The following is an 18916-nucleotide window of genomic DNA, read 5'->3' on the forward strand; positions in this document are numbered from 1 at the left end:
CAGCTAGGATGTAGACTATTCATCCTGTCCTGGGGTGTAGATATAAGAGGGGATAAGGGGTCCAAGCTCTTCACCAGAGAGTCACTGTGGCAGCAGCTAGGATGTAGACTATTCATCCTGGGGTGTAGATATAAGAGGATAAGGGGATCCAAGCTCTTTACCAGAGAGTCACTGTGGCAGCAGCTAGGATGTAGACTATTCATCCTAGGGTGTAGATATAAGAGGGGATAAGGGGTCCAAGCTCTTCACCAGAGAGTCACTGTGGCAGCAGCTAGGATGTAGACTATTCATCCTGGGGTGTAGATATAAGAGGGGATAAGGGGGTCCAAGCTCTTCACCAGAGAGTCACTGTGGCAGCAGCTAGGATGTAGACTATTCATCCTGGGGTGTAGATATAAGAGGATAAGGGGATCCAAGCTCTTTACCAGAGAGTCACTGTGGCAGCAGCTAGGATGTAGACTATTCATCCTAGGGTGTAGATATAAGAGGGGATATGTGGGTCCAAGCTCTTCACCAGAGAGTCACTGTGGCAGCAGCTGGGATGTAGACTATTCATCCTGGGGTGTAGATATAAGAGGGGATAAGGGGTCCAAGCTCTTCACCAGAGAGTCACTGTGGCAGCAGCTGGGATGTAGACTATTCATCCTGGGATGTAGGTATCAGGGGGTCCAATATCCTCCCCAGAGTGTGAGTGTTTGTGTGTGCGTGTGTAGGGGGGGGGGGGGTTATAAGTGTGTATTATGGGAGAGTGGAAAGGTGTATACTGGACAGAACCCCCAGGAAAAAAAATATCTACACATCTGTGATGATTAGTGAGTTCATCATTCAGCTCTGCCATGTTTGGTGATAAAGATTTGGAATGATGGAAATCCACTGATGGGATCACATTGATTGCAGCCATCTTCTGGGTGTGAAGGGTTGGATGGAAGTGGAAGTGGAGACAGCAGTGCGGGTGTGTGTGTGTGTGTGTGTGTGGGGGGGGGGGGGGGTCTGTATTATATCAGTCAGGGACACTGTCTTTACTGAACCCAGGCAAAAAGGTGAACTGGGGGCCCCATCACCTTTATAGAATAAGATCCTGGGGCCATTTACATTGGGTCAGGTGGATCACTTCATTCCTATGTTGGCACTTTTCCTGCCAATCTGTATTTCACTGATTTATAAAAATGGTTTCCATGGTTTTAACATTGTAAATCTGTTTGTCTAATATATGAAATTTGGTGAAGTTTTCCTTCCCATTCATAGTGACATAAAGGAGAACTCCAATCAGGGAGAAGTGAAGCAGGTAAGAAGAGTGTTGCCCTTTCCAGGATACGTTATCAATGAAGAGAGGGGGAGGAGAAGGGCATAATTACACTATCCATTACCATTCACTATGCTCCTCCCACTTCTGGTGTCCAGGACCCGGTGACATATATTGGGGACCTATCGCGAGTTCACTTCTGCACCCTTTTCAAACCTTTCCAACAAGAACTTCTAAATTAAAACTAGATATTATATAGAAAAGAAAAAACGATAATAAAGGCTCTGTAGGTAGAAGTACAGTTGTGTTCAAAATAATAGCAGTGTGTTGAAAAAAGTGAAAAAAGCTGAAAATCCTTCTAATCCTTTTCTTTCCATCCACACAAATGCATTGGGAACACGACACATTCTATTCCAAATCACAACATGAAGAAAAATACATCAAATTTGTGTTGTTCCTCCAAAAACATTGAAGAAAAGTGAATATTAGACAAAAAATGGCCATGTTTGTATTCTTCTTTACAAACTCAAACATTCACTATATAAACTGAGAAATGTTTGAAGATTTTGCTTTCCTTTGAATGACTTCATGAATATTTGGTTGTAGTCGCACTGTTTCTGAGAACTGCTGTACATCTGTGTTGCATGGAGTCCCCCAACTTCTGGCCCCTGTGATCAGGTATTCCAGCCCAGGATGATTGGACCACATTCCAGAGTTCTTCTCTATTTCTTGGTTTGGCCTCAGAAACGGCATTTTTGATGTCACCCCACAAGTTTTCTATTGGATGAAGATCCGGGGATTGGGCTGGCCACTCCATAACGTCCATCTTGTTGGTCTGGAACCAAGATGTTGCCCGTTTACTGGTGTGTTTGGGGTGGTTGTCTTGTTGGAACACCCATTTCAAGGGCATTTCCTCTTCAGCATAAGGCAGCATGACCTCTTCAAGTATTCTGATGGATTCAAACTGATCCATGATCCCTGGTATGTGATAAATAGGCCCAACACCGTAGTATGAGAAACATCCCCATATCATGATGCTTGCACCACCATGCTTCACGGCCTTAACAGTGTACTGTGGATGAATTCAGTGTTTGGGGGTCGTCTGACAAACTGTCTCCGCCCACTAGACCCAAAAAGAACAATCTTACTGTCATCAGTCCACAAAATGTTGCCCCATTTCTCTTTAGGCCAGTCAATGTGCTCTTTGGCAGATTGTAACCTCTTCAGCACACGTCTTTTTCCCAACAGTGGGACTTTGCGGGGACTTCTTGCAGATAGCTTGGCTTCACATAGGCGTCTTCTAATTGTAACAGTCCTCACAGGGAACGTCACACCTTCTTTCATCTTCCTGGAGCTGATTGTTGGCTGAGTCCTCACAGGGAACGTCACACCACACCTTCTTTCATCTTCCTGGAGCTGATTGTTGGCTGAGTCCGCCCCATTTTGGCTATTCTTCTATCCATTCCAATGGTAGTTTTTCGCTTTCTTCCACGTCTTTCAGGTTTTGGTTGCCATTTTAAAGCATTTGCCATCATTTTAGCTGAGCAGCCGATCATTTTCTGCACTTCTTTATATGTTTTCCCCTCCAATCAACTTTTTAATCAAGGTACGCTGTTCTTCTGAACAATGTCTGGAACGACCCATTTTCCTCAGAATTTCAGAGAGAAATGCACTGTAACCAGCATGGACAACATTTGCTGCCTTCCTTCCTTAAATAAGGGCAATAATTGCCACCTGTTTTTCAAAGAATGAATGACCTCACTAACTCCACACGGCTATTATTTTGAACACGCCCCTTTCAATGAGTGATTCAATGACACAGAATCAGCAGCATGCATGTCATGACTGTTGGGTCTGTTGGATTTCTATGACTCTACTACACCTGCTAGGAAATTATTTGCCGCGTAGAAATATCATTTCCACCAAAAACAGTGATTGATCCGGTTAGCGATGTCTGACTGCTAGTATTTTCAACACAACTGTATATGGGAGCCTTTATATAAACACTACAGTAAAGGGAAGATACATGAGAAAGCTGAAGTAATGTGTTGCTATAGTCGCCTGTACACACAGTCCCATTCACACTTACTAAAGAGTAACCCTGAACAAATATTACACTGAATTAGACCAGCCGGAAATACTGAAGGAGACAGACTGGAAGAAGACTAGGCTGGAGTCGGGGAGGGAGCTCAGGGAAGGAGTAGAGATCAGCACTGCCTGAAAGAAAGAAGAGTCGGCGGCATCATGATTGACATTGGATCTACTTCAGGGGGCATTTTTTTTTTTAAATAAAGGTATTGTAAAAAACTGTTGTGTTTTTATTCACATTTTTTTTGGTGAATGATTAGGGGTCCTGTGTACCCCTACTCATTCACAAGGGGGGGGGCTGGGATCTAGGGGTCTCCTTCTTAAAGGGGGTTGTGGTGAAGAGGCCCTTGTCCCTATCAGCATTCTGCAGGGAGAAGGGGGGCTCTCGATTGTCCTCCCCTTTCCTGCCCTGCCAGACCTGTGCTCGGATCAAGAGTCTGTTCTGAATTTATGTCAAGGTCCTACCTTTTCCCTGAGGTTATGTTACTCCATGTGCTGTCGTCCATCTTGGATTCTGCTGTGCATGGTGGGAATCCTTTTATGCCTTCAGGTCTCTGTGGTCCATCCCCCAGAGGGGTGTGGCTGATGACATATAAGCCTGTGTTCCGCACATGCTCTTTGCACTTGTGTCTTGTGTCTTTGTGTTGCTATTACTCTGTTCTGACTCTCGTGACTCTCCTGATATCTGATTCGGCTTGTACTCGACTATTCTTTGTGTTCTCCTTTGATCTGACCCTCTGTTGCTGAACCCGGCTCGTGACCTGTGATTCTCGTCTGCTGTCCTGTACTGTTTTGTCCTATTGTTGTTGACTCGGCCTGTCTGACTACTCTTTTGTCTCTTCCACCTGCTACACGCCATTGGCGGCAGCCATTACCGCAGCTGAGGTGTCTCGGGGGCCGCGACCTGGTTCCTGGCTGCGTCAAGTCCATCCCCACCATCAGGGGCCCTGGTGAAGGGCAGCCTGGGACTTAGACTCCGCGCCCTGAGGGACTTCGGTCTGTGGGTGGTGGTTGTCGTCAGCCAGTGCGTTACATTGTTAGGCCTGCCTGTTCGTTCCCCGGCCCCTGCCCTGACAATTTAGGAGGGACCCCACACTCCCCCCCCTATTTTTGGGGGGTGGGGCTCCCCTTAAAAGTCCTACCAGGCCTCAAGGGCTTGGTATGGCTTCTACTGGGAATCCCACGCACTTAAAAAAAAAAAAAATACGGTGGGGTTCCTCCTAACCTAGACCTAAATGGCCTGGTATGTTTTTTTTTTTTGGGGGGGGGGGAGACCCAAGCTGTTTCTTTTTTTTAAACGTATTTTTGTTTTATTTGTTTTTTAAATATTAACATTTTTAACTACTATTTTATTATGACATTTTTTTTTTCTCTCCTCTGTCTTTGGCAGTGTCCCAAAACACACTGCATAAGGCTGCAGTGTAAGCAGCCTTATACAGATAATGTCGGGTGTGGCCTTAACCGTGGGCCATGATTGGCCAATCATGGCTCTCACAGTGCATTGTGCTGTGATTGCACCTGACCCGGGGTGTTCTGCTTTGGCCAATCATGGTTCTCACAATGCACTGTGAGAGCGCAGTGCATTGTGGGGTGCTCGGCGGGTGAACAGCCGAGCAAATGCCCTTACCATTTGTGTGTTCGGCGAACACACGAACAGCCGATGTTCGAGTTGAACACTAAGCCCAACACTACTGCCTGGCAGCTGGAGACCATACCAGCAGAGACTGGAAAGGTCAGCACAGCCCCACCACGCACAACCCCCCCAACACAGCACCTGAACTGCTGCTGCAGGGAGACTGGAGCATCCACTCACCCTCTGCTTCCTACCGCTGATCACTGCATACTTTCAAGGTTAAACCAAAGGGACCTCCACCTTCTACAGCAAGATTGGTGAGGGGGCAATTCACCCATTACAGATACTGCTAGCGGGGACTGAGTCACTCAGAGCAGGACACCTAGTGTACTCAATCCAAACCACACCCTATACTGCATTTATTCCAAATCTAACCTGCTTCTATATCAACCCTATACCGCATTACATTGAATCTTTACCACATCTGAACCTCATCTATTTTGCTACTGTGCTGAGATTATATTGTACCTACACTGCACCTATATTGCATGCAGGTTGACTAGGACTGTTGTTAGGTGCCCCAATGCTCTTAAAGGGCCCTAACGTTATCCAGCAGATGAACATCTCAAAGGACCGCCCCCCCAGTAATAATTATACTACAAGCCCCCTTTGTTCCCCCGCTCCACTGCTACCATTCTCCTTCTCTTTTGAACAATGCATACCCAGTCAGTCTAGGACTAGCATTGCTGCCATAATGCGCTCTGGCAGTATAGTTCCAGCACTCGATAGATTAAACTTTACTCTTTCACTGCTGCACTTGAGCTGACCTTGCTACTATTATGCTGATCTGAACACCAAATGTCATCCTAAGCCTAGTCGTTACATTAATAATTATGTATGCTAAATTATTTTATTAACATCAACAATCCATTTTATGGTTGCCTAGCTGCCAACCATACTGGGTGACAATATATTACGGTTGCCTTTACTACCTGGTCTGGTGCCTGTTCTGTTTGATGTAACACTACTACTGGGTACTAAGTATTACTTTCAGTAATTTCCTGTGATATTGTATGTTTTACACCCAACCTGGTGTGTTTGAGGGGCTGAGGTTCGTGAAAAAGTCAAGGCAAAGAACGAAGGACCCCTCCTATCCAGCGGCTCCTATGAGGGTAGCACTACATAGTTAAAGGATAAGTTCACATTTATACAAAAAATAATAAATGCACATTTTTTGCAGGTAAAAATGTGCATTTATTGTTTTTTGTTGCAGGAGCACTAGTCTCTCCACCCCCCCTCTCCATTACTCTTCCCACTCCTGCTCTCTATTACTATCTCTACTCCTCCCCTGCATTACTCTTCCCACTCCTGCTCTCTATTACTATCTCTACTCCTCCCCTGCATTACTCTTCCCACTCCTGCTCTCTATTACTATCTCTACTCCTCCCCTGCATTACTCTTCCCACTCCTGCTCTCTATTACTATCTCTACTCCTCCCCTGCATTACGTTTCCCACTCCTGCTCTCTATTACTATCTATACTATCTCTACTCCTCCCCTGCATTACTCTCCCCACTTATCCCCTCCTATAATACCCTCTCCAGTCCTCCCCTCCATTGCTCTCTCCAATCCTCTCTTTTATTAATCTCCTCACTCCTCCCCTTGATTACACTCCCCATTCCTCCCCTCCTTCAATATCAGCCAATTCAATAGGGAAATGGATGCCGCTCAACCGAGGAGTCAAATGTATGGAATGGCCACCAATCCAGCCATAGCCTCTGACGGGTTTCACTCTGCCCACCGGGGGTTTGATCACAGCCCCTGGTGGGTGGGGTGAAACACATCAGAGGGCGTGGTCAGAGTGGTGGCTCAGGCCATCCCATACATTTGACTCCTGGGGTCAGTTGAGAGGTGTCCATTTCCCTACTGAATTGCCTGCTGCTGGAGTTGCTTCTGGACACTTGCTTCCTTCTTTCATCTGCCGGTAGAGTAACTCCCTTTTTCCATCTCTAGCTTAGAGTGGTGCCGTAAGGTATTTCTTTTGTGCTCTCCTTCAATACTCTCCCCACTCATCCCCTCCATTACTCTATGGAGTAATGAGGACTGCTGGAAGGAGCAAAGATTTGTGTGTGGGGGTAGTAGTCCCCAGAGAGCCTGAGCTCAGTGTTGTAGAATAGTGTAGGACCACAAGTCCCAGGAGCTGAGCATGATAAGGTCTAGAAAAGCTCAGGGTTCTAGGGATCTGATTCTTCCATTCCGAGAAGAGGGAGGAGGACCTCTGTCCATTGCTGATGTGTAGCTTGTAAAGGAAAGCTGTGCTGCACCCAAGCCCTGTATTTCTGAGCCGAGGGGTCATAAGAGACAAGCGCTGCCGACTAGACTGAGGGACTGCTACTGCCATTGAATCATGTGCTGTGCTGCTGTGGGACTACCTACTGTATCCAGTCTGCTGTGCTGAATCCAGGACCCTGTCATTCAGAGTGTTATAACCAGATCCTGAGGTTTCTGAATGTGCAGCTCCGGGCATAGTTCTAGACCTGCTACCTGCAAGGGACGGGCCCATATTCATTGGCTTAAGAGGTGGACCTCTGGACCTCTCAAGAGACTACAGTGGGCGCCCTGAAGACAGCAGGACTGGTAAGAGGCCTCTTGGCCACAGCCTTCCTTCATTGCCTGTTTGGTTGGACTGTGTTGCCCTTCTGGGATTACAAATTTATTTTATCACAACAATGCAAGACATTGGGCCCCAGCACATGCCAACATCAGTTATCTCCCCATTGGCCAGTGAAGCATTGAGGGACCTTGCTTTAGAATTAGGTCCTTGTGGGTAAATTCTTTTTTTTTTGAGTGACACCGATTTACCCAGATACATTGGGAAGGGGCCGGTTGGCTGTCCTCATGTATTGATAGTTGTGCTGTTTTGCCTGAGAGTGATATAGAGTGTTACTATTGTAGCACTACCCCCTTAGGGGCCACTGGATTTGATTGGGTCCCTCTTAGCTTTGCAAGGCCAGGCAAAATGCATTTTCCCCACTTTGCACACTGGAGTCAGTAAACAGTCCTTAAACTTGGTTTTGTTGTTTTTTTATTAAGAGGTTAAACTTGGATGGGGTTTAGGGGTACATGGGGTGTCTGAGGAACTGTAGAACACGATGAAAAACTCCTTAACAAACTCTTTAGCAGCTATGTACAAAAATGCAGATAGCAACAGTCTTTCCTTGAAGAGCACTAAAGGCTCTTTCCAATGTACCTCCTCAAACCCCGGATGATTCCTCCTCTTCACCCAGAACAGTCCCAAAGGAGAAGCTAGTTGGGTCTTGCACCTGACTGCCCTCTCCACTTATCCAGCCCAGGGGCTGTCCTCTCCTGTTAGCTTGGTGGGTTGGTGGCCACCTTCAGGCCTTCTTCTGGGCGTGCTCCTTCCCTGCTGCACAAGCTGTCCTCCCTGGGAGACGTTGAGGCAGTGGAGATCCTCTTCTCCAGTGACCTGCCTGTAGGTGGGCTCCCCTCCCTGGGGCCCCCTCCCAGGCTCCACAGTCCAGTCTTCCTCAATCCATCTTCCATCTGAAACTGTACACCTCTGCCTGGCTCTACCACATTTGAGAGTTGCCTTGGTCACCATGCTCAGCCTCCTGCCAGGGGATTGGCCAAGGTCCCTCAAACATGCAGATCTGGGCCTCCTCCCCTCTTCCACCCCTCAGAAAGCTCTCAGGTTTCTGGAAAGGTGAGAGGGCTCCAGAAACCCTGATCTGTTAGAGCCTCCCAGCCTTTCCTGAGGTGACTTCCTGCCTCATTCACAGGCTGATTTATCCCAGACTGCTTCTCAGCCTCTATCTAAAAACAAAACAAAATACAAGCAGCCTATCTAGCCAACCTTGAGGGCGTTATACTATATTTCTGTTCTTGCTGTAGTATTGAACCATCACATTTCAGAGTGTGTGTTAGCATTTTCAGATAGTTTGGTGGTATTATTTTGCATTGTACTTTATAGCCTTGTCTTTGCCTTAGTTTGTGACTGTTCATGGTTGCTACCTTTACTGTTGCTTTATTGGGTAAATAGGCAAATAAATATTCTTTCTTCAGCCTTGGTGTGCCAGAGTGTGTTGTACGGCTGGGAGGGTTGTTGGCACTAGGACCGGGGGACAAGAACAACAGTGGCTCCTTTGGGGGTCGTGATACATATATATCTGCTGTCATCCTCCAGACCCATCATTGGACAGGAAGGAAATGAAGGACACAGACACGTTTCAGTTGACAGCATTACATTTTCTTTTGGCTGGTTGGTGGGCATCAGGCATGGTGACTGATGTGGATCTACATCACTGGACAATGTGATTGATGGAGGACAAACACCATGGGACATTTATTTTTTTTGTTTGTTTTTTTTGCAGGACTTGCCAAAAACTCTATGTGTGTTTTTATTTTAACTGTTTCCATTTTTTTGTGAATGAGTAGGGGAACGCATATCATTCATACCAAGACTGGAATGTCCTGGTATGAATAAAGGAGGGAATCTCAGGTTTTTTTTTTTTTTGGGGGGGGGAGGGGCTGATTAAAATCTATAGCAGACCCTCATTTAGGATATATAGATGAATGGAATTCCAGGTCAGGTTGTTTACTTTGTACAAATGCACCACATGGCAGACAAGAGCAGGTCTCCTCCCCCAGGCATGTTATATAACCCCTTCATGCCTAAGGGTAACACAAATCTTAATGTCTAAGCACAATTTGACATGTTAGTAACACCGTACATACTTTGTACATCCGGGTGGATTATACTGCGTCTTATTTCAAGACAAATTGGGCTTTCATTTGGTGGTAAATGGCAATGGAGATCTCCTGATTATTTTATTATCAAAGGAAAACTGGCCCAAAATAGTAACATTTCTTTTTAATTGAGCTGTGTTTCTTGTTACTACCATAACCTACCAACAAAGAACAACCCAAAATACATTGTCCAGCTCTTGTCAATTGCAGCGATACCATATATGTATAGTATATGTTAATTGTTGCCACTGATACTAACTGACACTGATACCAAGATTAAAAAAGAAAAAAAAAAACCTGACCTTTGACCCAAACACTAACCCTGGCACTGAACTAGATCAAACCTTGATCTAGGTATTTTTTCTTATACTATAATGATATAATGATACAATGTATACTATGATGCATATAATGATACAATGTATAATGGAATGTATATAATGATACAATGTATAATGGGATGTATATAATGATACAATGTATAATGGGATGCATATAATGATACATTGTATAATAGGATGTATATAATGATACAATGTATAATGGGATGCATATAATGATACAATGTATAATAGGATGTATATAATGATACAATGTATAATGGGATGTATATAATGATACAATGTGTAATGGGATGTATATAATGATACAATGTATAATGGAATGTATATAATGATACAATATATAACGGGATGTATATAATGATACAATGTATAATGGGATGTATATAATGATACAATGTATAATGGGATGTATATAATGATACAATGTATAATGGGATGTATATAATGATACAATGTATAATGGAACGTATATAATGATACAATGTATAATGGAATGTATATAATGATACAATGTATAATGGGATGTATATAATGATACAATGTATAATGGGATGTATATAATGATACAATGTATAATAGAATGTATATAATGATACAATGCATAATGGGATGTATATAATGATACAATGTATAACGGGATGTGTATAATGATACACTGTATAATATAATGTATATAATGATACAATGTATCTCTCTCCTTCATTCAGAGAGAAAGCAAAAACAAGGGGAATGGGCTGTACAGTGACTGATCACTGTGATAGCCAATCAGAGGCTATCACAGCGATCATTTGACCCAGAATCAGGATTCCCAGGTCCTGATCATTAGAACGGGACCCGGGGCTCTCAGTGACACCCTGTTTTTGTGCTGGGAGCGCGTTGTGCGGTGGGCTTAGCACAAAGACAGGTACACATATATATGGCCCCACGGAAAAAAGCCCAGCTCTGTGAGGCCACATACTTGTGTGATGTCGGTGTGAAGGGGTTTTTAGTGGAGTTTCACTTTATGCATTACTAAGGTCACTGCGCCCCATCTTTTTTTGTGTGTGTTATTGTTGCTTTCTTACATTTCCCCCCACTGGCAGTGACCAGACTACCCCCCCCCCCCCGTTTAATTTGTTTTACAGTTCATTCCCTGGTAGCCTAGAAAATAGACCAGAGCTCTTTTTAACATTCGGCTCCCATTGACTTCAGTGGGGTTCAGATTCGACACCTGACCTTTACTCATGTTTGGTGAACTGAACCCATCCCAGGTACATTCAGCTCATCACTAATCCTCACCCTCATTCACTTATCCCCACCCTTCCTCTCCAATTCTTGTCCCCTTACCACCCCTTTACTCATCCATCCCCCACTCCTCATCATCCCTTTCTTCCTCTCCTCTCCCCACCACGTCCAGTACATACCTCTCCTCTCCTTTCCACTTTTTTCCCCATCCCCCTTTTTTTTTAATTCCTCCGCCTTCTACTTTTCTCCTCTTCCAGCTCTTCTCTCCACTTTCATCATTCAACTCTTCTCCATTCCCCTTTACTACCCTCCTCACTCTTCTGCTTCTTCCCCCCCCCCCCAACCACTTATTAATTCTCCTGCCATCCATTTCTTTTCCTTCCCCTCTTTTTTACGCCTTTCCCTATCAGTCTCCTCCATTCTTCTCTTCTCCTTTCCCCTCCTCTATCCTTCCTCTCCATAACATCTCCTCTCCACACTCCTCTGAGGACCTCCATTCCAGTGTATTACAAACACTCTCCTCGGAGCAAACACCTGAGGACTGCGTGAGAAAAGTTTTCTTCTCCTTTAATCTTACAGTAATCAGTAAACACATATTGGAAGCAAACATTTTATTATTTGAGAAATACAGAAATAAGCATGAAATAGCAAAATACAAGTATGGCTCCATCTGTATTTTATATACAATTCAAGATAGTGACCCAGAGACCAGAACTTTCACCCAAGCTTCCTCAGATCAGTGCGGTCACACAGCGTTTCTCAGATCAGTGCAGTCACACAGCGTTCCTCAGATCAGTGCGGTCACACAGCGTTCCTCAGATCAGTGCGGTCACACAGCGTTCCTCAGATCAGTGCGGTCACACAGCGTTCCTCAGATCAGTGCGGTCACACAGCGTTCCTCAGATCAGTGCGGTCACACAGCGTTCCTCAGATCAGTGCAGTCACACAGCGTTCCTCAGATCAGTGCGGTCATACAGGGTCTCTCTCACAGATATAGAACAGTTCTCTATAACAGTTCTCCAGCCTCAGGTGAGATCCAAACTTGGCACAGCTTCCAGCCCCTCCAGTGACATTTCTAGAAAGGGGTTTAAATCAGATGAGAGCATTCCCACAGTCATTGTTGATAAGCAGTAGTATGGGGAAGGGGGAGAAATATGTACAGGGGCCACACAGATACTATAGAGGGCGCTGCCCAGATATAACATGTCCAGTCCCAATGCAGGGGAATGGCGTCACAGATGTGTTTCAGATGGGTGACTAGCGCCCATAACAGCCCCATTGAAAGACAGAACCACCTTGGGAGAGCTGCCATAAGAGGACTGCCCTGGGAAATCTGCTCTAACAAAGCAGCTGTAAGAGAGCTGCCATGGGAGTGCACATTGGAGTTGTCAAATGAGGGGTGCCATAGGACTACTACAGGAGAGCTTTCATTAAAGGGTTTTCTTTGGGAGACCTGCTACAGGAGATCAGCCTTAAGAGAATTGCCAAAGGAGTGCAGCCATAACAGAGCTGCCAAAGGAAGGGTGCCATAGAAGAGCGTCCATAGGAAAACTGCAATAAAAGAGCTTCCATAGGAGATCTCATGTAGCAACCATAGGGAAGCTGGAACAAGAGAGCTGGGATGGAAAAACCACGACAGGAAACAGGAGTGCTATAAGAGACCTGCTATAGGAGGTGCCAGAAGAGGAGTGCCATAAGAGAGATGCCATAGGAGATGTGCCAGAAGATGAGTGCCATAAGAGAGATGCCATAGGAGATGTGCCAGAAGATGAGTGCTATAAGAGAGCTACTATAGAAGAGATGCCAGAAGAGGAGTGCCATAAGAAAACAGTCATAGGAGAGATGCAGGAAGAGAAGGGCCATAGGAGAGCTGCTATAAGAGAGGTGCCAGAAAAGGAGTGCCGTAGGAGAGCTGCTATAAGAGAGGTGCCAGAAGAAGAGTGCCGTAGGAGAGCTGCCAATGGAGAGGTGCAGGAAGAGGAGTGCCATAAGAGCTGCCATTGGAGAGGTGCCAGAAGAGTAGTGCTATGGGAGAGCAGACATAGGAGTGGTGCTAGAAGAGGAGTGCCATAAAACAGCTGCCTAAGGAGGGATGCCAGAAGGTGAGTACTATAAGACAGCTTCCATAGGATAAGTGCCAGTAGAGGAGTGCCATAAAACATCTGCCATAGGAGGGGTGCCAGAAGAGGAGTGCCATAAGACAGCTGCCATAGGATTGGTGTCAGCAGAGGAGTGCCATAAATGAGGTGCAATAGGATAAGTGTCAGAATAAGAGTACCATAAGAGAGCTGCTATAGAAGGGGTGCCAAAAGAGGAGTGCCATAAGAGAGCTGCCATAGGAGGGGTGCCAGAAGAGGAGTGCCATAAAACAGCTGCCATAGGAGGGGTGACAGAAGAGGAGTGCCATAAAACAGCTGCCATAGGAGGGGTGACAGAAGAGGAGTGCCATAAGACAGCTGCCATAGGAGGGGTGACAGTAGAGGAGTGCCAAAAACAGCTGCCATAGGAGGGGTGACAGAAGTGGAGTGCCATAAGACAGCTGCCATAGTATAAGGGCCAAAAGAGGAGTGCCATAAGACAGCTGCCGCAGGAGAGGTGCCAGAAGAGGAGTGCCATAAGACAGCTGCCATAGTATAGGGGTCAGAAGAGGAGCGCCATAAAAGAGCTGCCTTAGAAGGGGTGCCAGAATACAGCTGCCATAGGAGGGGTGCCAGAAGAGGAGTGCCATAAGAGAGCTGCCATAGGATAGGTGACAAAGAGGAGTGCCATAAGAGAGCTGCCATAGTATAGGGGCCAGAAGAGGAGTGCCATAAGACAGCTGCCATAGTATAGGGGCCAGAAGAGGAGTGCCAGAAGAGAGCTGCCATAGGAGGGGGGCAAGAAGAGGAGTGCCATAAGACAGCTGCCATAAGATAGGTGACAGAAGAGGAGTGCCATAAGAGAGCTGCCATAGGATAGTTTCCAGAAGAGGAGTGCCATAAGAGAGCTGCCATAGGAGGGGTGCCAGAAGAGGAGTGCCATAAAACAGCTGCCATAGGAGGGGTGACAGAAGAGGAGTGCCATAAGACAGCTGCCATAGGAGGGGTGCCAGAAGAGGAGTGCCATAAAACAGCTGCCATAGGAGGGGTGACAGAAGAGGAGTGCCATAAGACAGCTGCCATAGTATAAGGGCCAAAAGAGGAGTGCCATAAGACAGCTGCCATAGGAGGGGTGCCAGAAGAGGAGTGCCATAAAACAGCTGCCATAGGAGGGGTGACAGAAGAGGAGTGCCATAAGACAGCTGCCACAGGAGAGGTGCCAGAAGAGGAGTGCCATAAGACAGCTGCCATAGTATAGGGGCCAAAAGAGGAGTGCCATAAGACAGCTGCCATAGGATAGGGGTCAGAAGAGGAGTGCCATAAAAGAGCTGCCTTAGAAGGGGTGCCAGAATACAGCTGCCATAGGAGGGGTGCCAGAAGAGGAGTGCCATAAGAGAGCTGCCATAGGATAGGTGACAGAAGAGGAGTGCCAGAAGAGAGCTGCCATAGGAGGGGTGCAAGAAGGGGCATGCCATAAAACAGCTGCCATAAGATAGGTGACATAAGAGGAGTGCCATAAGAGAGCTGCCATAGGATAGGTGACAGAAGAGGAGGGCCATAAGAGAGCTGCCATAGGATAGTTTCCAGAAGAGGAGGGCCATAAATGAGGTGCAATAGGATAGGTGCCAGAAGAGGAGTGCCTTAAGAGAACTGGTATAGGAGAGTCATTGTACAGGAGCTGATATGAGAGATCTGTGATGAGAGAGATGCCATCTGGGAGAGACACAAGAGACCCCCCATAAGAGATCTGTGATGAGAGAGATGCCATCTGGGAGCAGACACAAGAGACCCCCCATAAGAGATCTGTGATGAGAGAGATGCCATCAGAGAGCAGACACAAGAGACCCCCCATAAGAGATCTGTGATGAGAGAGATGCCATCAGAGAGCAGACACAAGAGACCCTCCATAAGAGATCTGTGATGAGAGAGATGCCATCAGAGAGCAGACACAAGAGACCCCCCATAGGAGATCTGTCATACCCTGGACTGCTAACAAGTAATAACACCACGTACTGTATGTGAACTTACTAATTGATTTCACATTGGCTGTCAGGGTTCAGTAAAGAGAACTATTCTGTTCTGTTATCCAATCAGAATGTGTGCAAATCCTTGAAGATGAAGAAGGAGGAAGTATGACATCATACAGAGGTACTTCTTGTGATGGAGTGTAGGCAGGACAGAACACACAGAGAAGGTGATAAACACTCAAAGCTTTATTGAATTATGCCAATCACTCAATTTGGGTCTGAGGGTAGCACCCAAGTACCCAGAGCAGGGGAGGAGCAGGGAATGGGCCCAATTTATTTGTAATCCAGCCCCAGGGAGGGCAAACTTGGAGTCTCTGCTAAATTGTAATCCAGGCAGGGAAGAGTAAGGTGGGAAAGTTCACGGACAATCCATACAGGGGAAAACAGGGGCAAGGACACTTACAGTCCTGGCTTACAGCAGCCAACAGCAGGTAGCGACACTCCTCAGCACACAGCAGAGGCTCCACACAGCGGGTATTTCCGGCACACAGCAGCATGGGCAATCCTGGCCCCACAGTATTAGGCAGTGTAGCAGCGGGTACTCCTCCTGAGCCCCAAATATTAGCAGAGTGCCCAGTGGGTAACAGTCCTAAGTCTCCCTGGAGTATTATGCAGAGTGCTCAGTGGGGTTGGCTGCGGGAGTCTGGCCTCAGCGCAGACCTCCCAGCAGCTTCAGGCAGCGGAATGAACAACCGTAGAGTCCTGCTCCGGCCCTCTTAAGGCTGGGCGGGACGCTCCTGGTTTCCCTGGCAACGTCCGGTCCAGCGCCACGTTGCCAGGCAACGAGGCACGCCCCTTTGACACGGGCAGCACTTTCGAGAGTGCGGCCTTTGTCTCCAGCGTGTGCAAGGCGCGGGAAGCCTCATGCCCACGCTGCTTCCGCCGGGGGGGGGGGGCACGTGGCAACAGGTCGGTGGCCCCTGCACCAACCTGTATGGCAGGGAGAGGTGTGAGTCCTGCCACAGGGGTAACTTTCCTCCCATCCTGCGCAGCCTGTCTTCAAAGGCTGCAGCAGGATGCGAGGAGGTGACAAGGGGCGGGGGGGGGGGGGGGGTGAGGTGACACTTCTCATCCTGTGCAGCCTATCTTCAAATGCTGTGACAGGATGACAAGTCCTGACAAGAGGGGGAGCGGAGTGTGCAGAGACACAGGGGAAGACAACAGGCAGCGGGGGGTGGGGGGCCAGGAGAGGAGCAGGCACTCCGAGACACTTCTACGGAATGGTTGTGTGTGTCTACTGCGTAAGAGGAAACAAAGTCCTGTGATACTTACTCCATGCTGCCATCTATCCATTTTCCTATCCACATTCCATCAAGGGTGTTATAATGGATTAATCCGACCCAGAATTCCTTTTCTGTGATGGTCACCAGTCTCTGGAGGACACAATACACAACAGATTATTCACTGTATTCTCATCACTTTCCTGGATGTCTCTTGAGAACTGCTGATATCCACCCCACACCCAACCTGGTGACCCCGACACTGACCCGTATGTTCTTCTCCTTCACCATGGCCAGTCTGGAGTCAAGATCTTCGCAGACCTTATTGCTTTGTGAATGGGAATTCTTGTTCTTAGAGAGGAAATAACATTTGTCATTGATGGTGATCCAAAGATCTGGACATCTAGAAGACAGTCCTGTAACATGGAATAATAGACAGTCAGTAATGATGGAGAGACAGCCGGACACAGGAGAGACCGTCCTGTAATATGGAATAACAGAGACAGTCAGTAATGATGGAGAGACAGCTGGACACAGGAGAGACCGTCCCGTAATATGGAATAATAGAGACAGTCAGTAATGATGGAGAGACAGCCGGACACTGGAGAGACCGTCCCGTAATATGGAATAATAGAGACAGTCAGTAATGATGGAGAGACAGCCGGACACTGGAGAGACCGTCCTGTAATATGGAATAATAGAGACAGTCAGTAATGATGAAGAGACAGCCGGACACAGGAGAGACCGTCATGTAATATGGAATGATAGAGACAGTCAGTAATGATGGAGAGACAGCCGGACACAGGAGAGACCGTCCCGTAAAATGGAATAATAGAGACAGTCAGTAATGATGGAGAGACAGCCGGACACAGGAGAGACCGTCCTGTAATATGGAATGATAGAGACAGTCAGTAATGATGAAGAGACAGCCGGACACAGGAGAGACCGTCCTGTAATATGGACTAATAGAGACAGTCAGTAATGATGGAGAGACAGCCAGACACAGGAGAGACCGTCCCGTAAAATGGAATAATAGAGACAGTCAGTAATGATGGAGAGACAGCCGGACACAGGAGAGACCGTCCTGTAATATGGAATGATAGAGACAGTCAGTAATGATGAAGAGACAGCCGGACACAGGAGAGACCGTCCTGTAATATGGACTAATAGAGACAGTCAGTAATGATGGAGGGACAGCCGGACACAGGAGAGACCGTCCTGTAATATGGACTAATAGAGACAGTCAGTAATGATGGAGGGACAGCCGGACACAGGAGAGACCGTCCTGTAATATGGAATGATAGAGACAGTCAGTAATGATGAAGAGACAGCCGGACACAGGAGAGACCGTCCTGTAATATGGACTAATAGAGACAGTCAGTAATGATGGAGAGACAGCCAGACACAGGAGAGACCGTCCCGTAAAATGGAATAATAGAGACAGTCAGTAATGATGGAGAGACAGCCGGACACAGGAGAGACCGTCCTGTAATATGGAATGATAGAGACAGTCAGTAATGATGAAGAGACAGCCGGACACAGGAGAGACCGTCCTGTAATATGGACTAATAGAGACAGTCAGTAATGATGGAGGGACAGCCGGACACAGGAGAGACCGTCCTGTAATATGGACTAATAGAGACAGTCAGTAATGATGGAGGGACAGCCGGACACAGGAGAGACCGTCCTGTAATATGGAATGATAGAGACAGTCAGTAATGATGAAGAGACAGCCGGACACAGGAGAGACCGTCCTGTAATATGGACTAATAGAGACAGTCAGTAATGATGGAGGGACAGCCGGACACAGGAGAGACCGTCTTGTAATATGGAATGATAGAGACAGTCAGTAATGATGGAGATACAGCCGGACACAGGAGAGACCGTCCTGTAATATGGAATGATAGAGACAGTCAGTAATGATGGAGATACAGCCGGACACAGGAGAGACCGTCTTGTAATATGGAATGATAGAGACAGTCAGTAATGATGGAGGGACGCGGTATCACCTTGTTGGTTCTGCTCTCTCTGGAGGTAGATTTGCTCACATTGGTCGCAGTGTTGGCTTCTGTTCATCGGTAGATCTGTAGTCGGTTCTTCCTTTGACACACACAGGTGGGATTTGGTGTCGGTGTCATCTCTCCTGACGTCTCTCTCTTTTCCTGTGATACACATCCACCATTAGGAACAAGTCCTGAGAAGCAGGAATCATATTCAGGAACAATGTGCAGACGGGACTGCAGCCTCTTGCCCGTCTCCCATCTATAATACTTCCTGTACAGTACAATACAGAGGTATTTTTCTAGAGAACTGTCACTCTTCTGATGGTATGAAATGGCGCACAGTGGGGTTT

The 18916-nt window shown here is 46.8% G+C and overlaps 1 protein-coding gene across 1 annotated transcript; it reads right to left on the reverse strand.

Annotated features, from left to right (window-relative positions):
* Nucleotides 1-11883: 11883 nt before the first annotated feature.
* Nucleotides 11884-18639, reverse strand: LOC149449563 (killer cell lectin-like receptor subfamily B member 1B allele C). The gene is made up of 4 exons (XM_089693063.1): nucleotides 18573-18639; nucleotides 16831-16979; nucleotides 16616-16716; nucleotides 11884-12313 (listed from the first exon to the last, which is right to left on the reverse strand). Exons 1-4 carry the CDS (start codon nucleotides 18637-18639, stop codon nucleotides 12208-12210), a joined length of 423 nt encoding a protein of 140 aa, XP_089549189.1. The 3' UTR covers nucleotides 11884-12207.
* Between the last annotated feature and the right edge of the window lie 277 nt (nucleotides 18640-18916).

This window comes from Staurois parvus, unplaced genomic scaffold (genome assembly GCF_062004578.1).
Source record: "Staurois parvus isolate SC_StPar_1 unplaced genomic scaffold, SC_StPar_1.0 ptg000612l, whole genome shotgun sequence".
Taxonomy (NCBI): domain Eukaryota; kingdom Metazoa; phylum Chordata; class Amphibia; order Anura; family Ranidae; genus Staurois; species Staurois parvus.

Excerpts from the sequence above, each read along its gene's own strand:
- LOC149449563 (XM_089693063.1), bottom strand. The coding sequence starts at position 18,639 with ATGAACAGAAGCCAACACTGCGACCAATGTGAGCAAATCTACCTCCAG. Across the intron at positions 16,717-16,830 it reads TGAAGGAGAAGAACATACGG|AGACTGGTGACCATCACAGA; the intron begins GTCAGTGTCGGG and ends TGTGTCCTCCAG. Across the intron at positions 12,314-16,615 it reads TGGATAGATGGCAGCATGGA|AAATGTCACTGGAGGGGCTG; the intron begins GTAAGTATCACA and ends ACCCCTTTCTAG.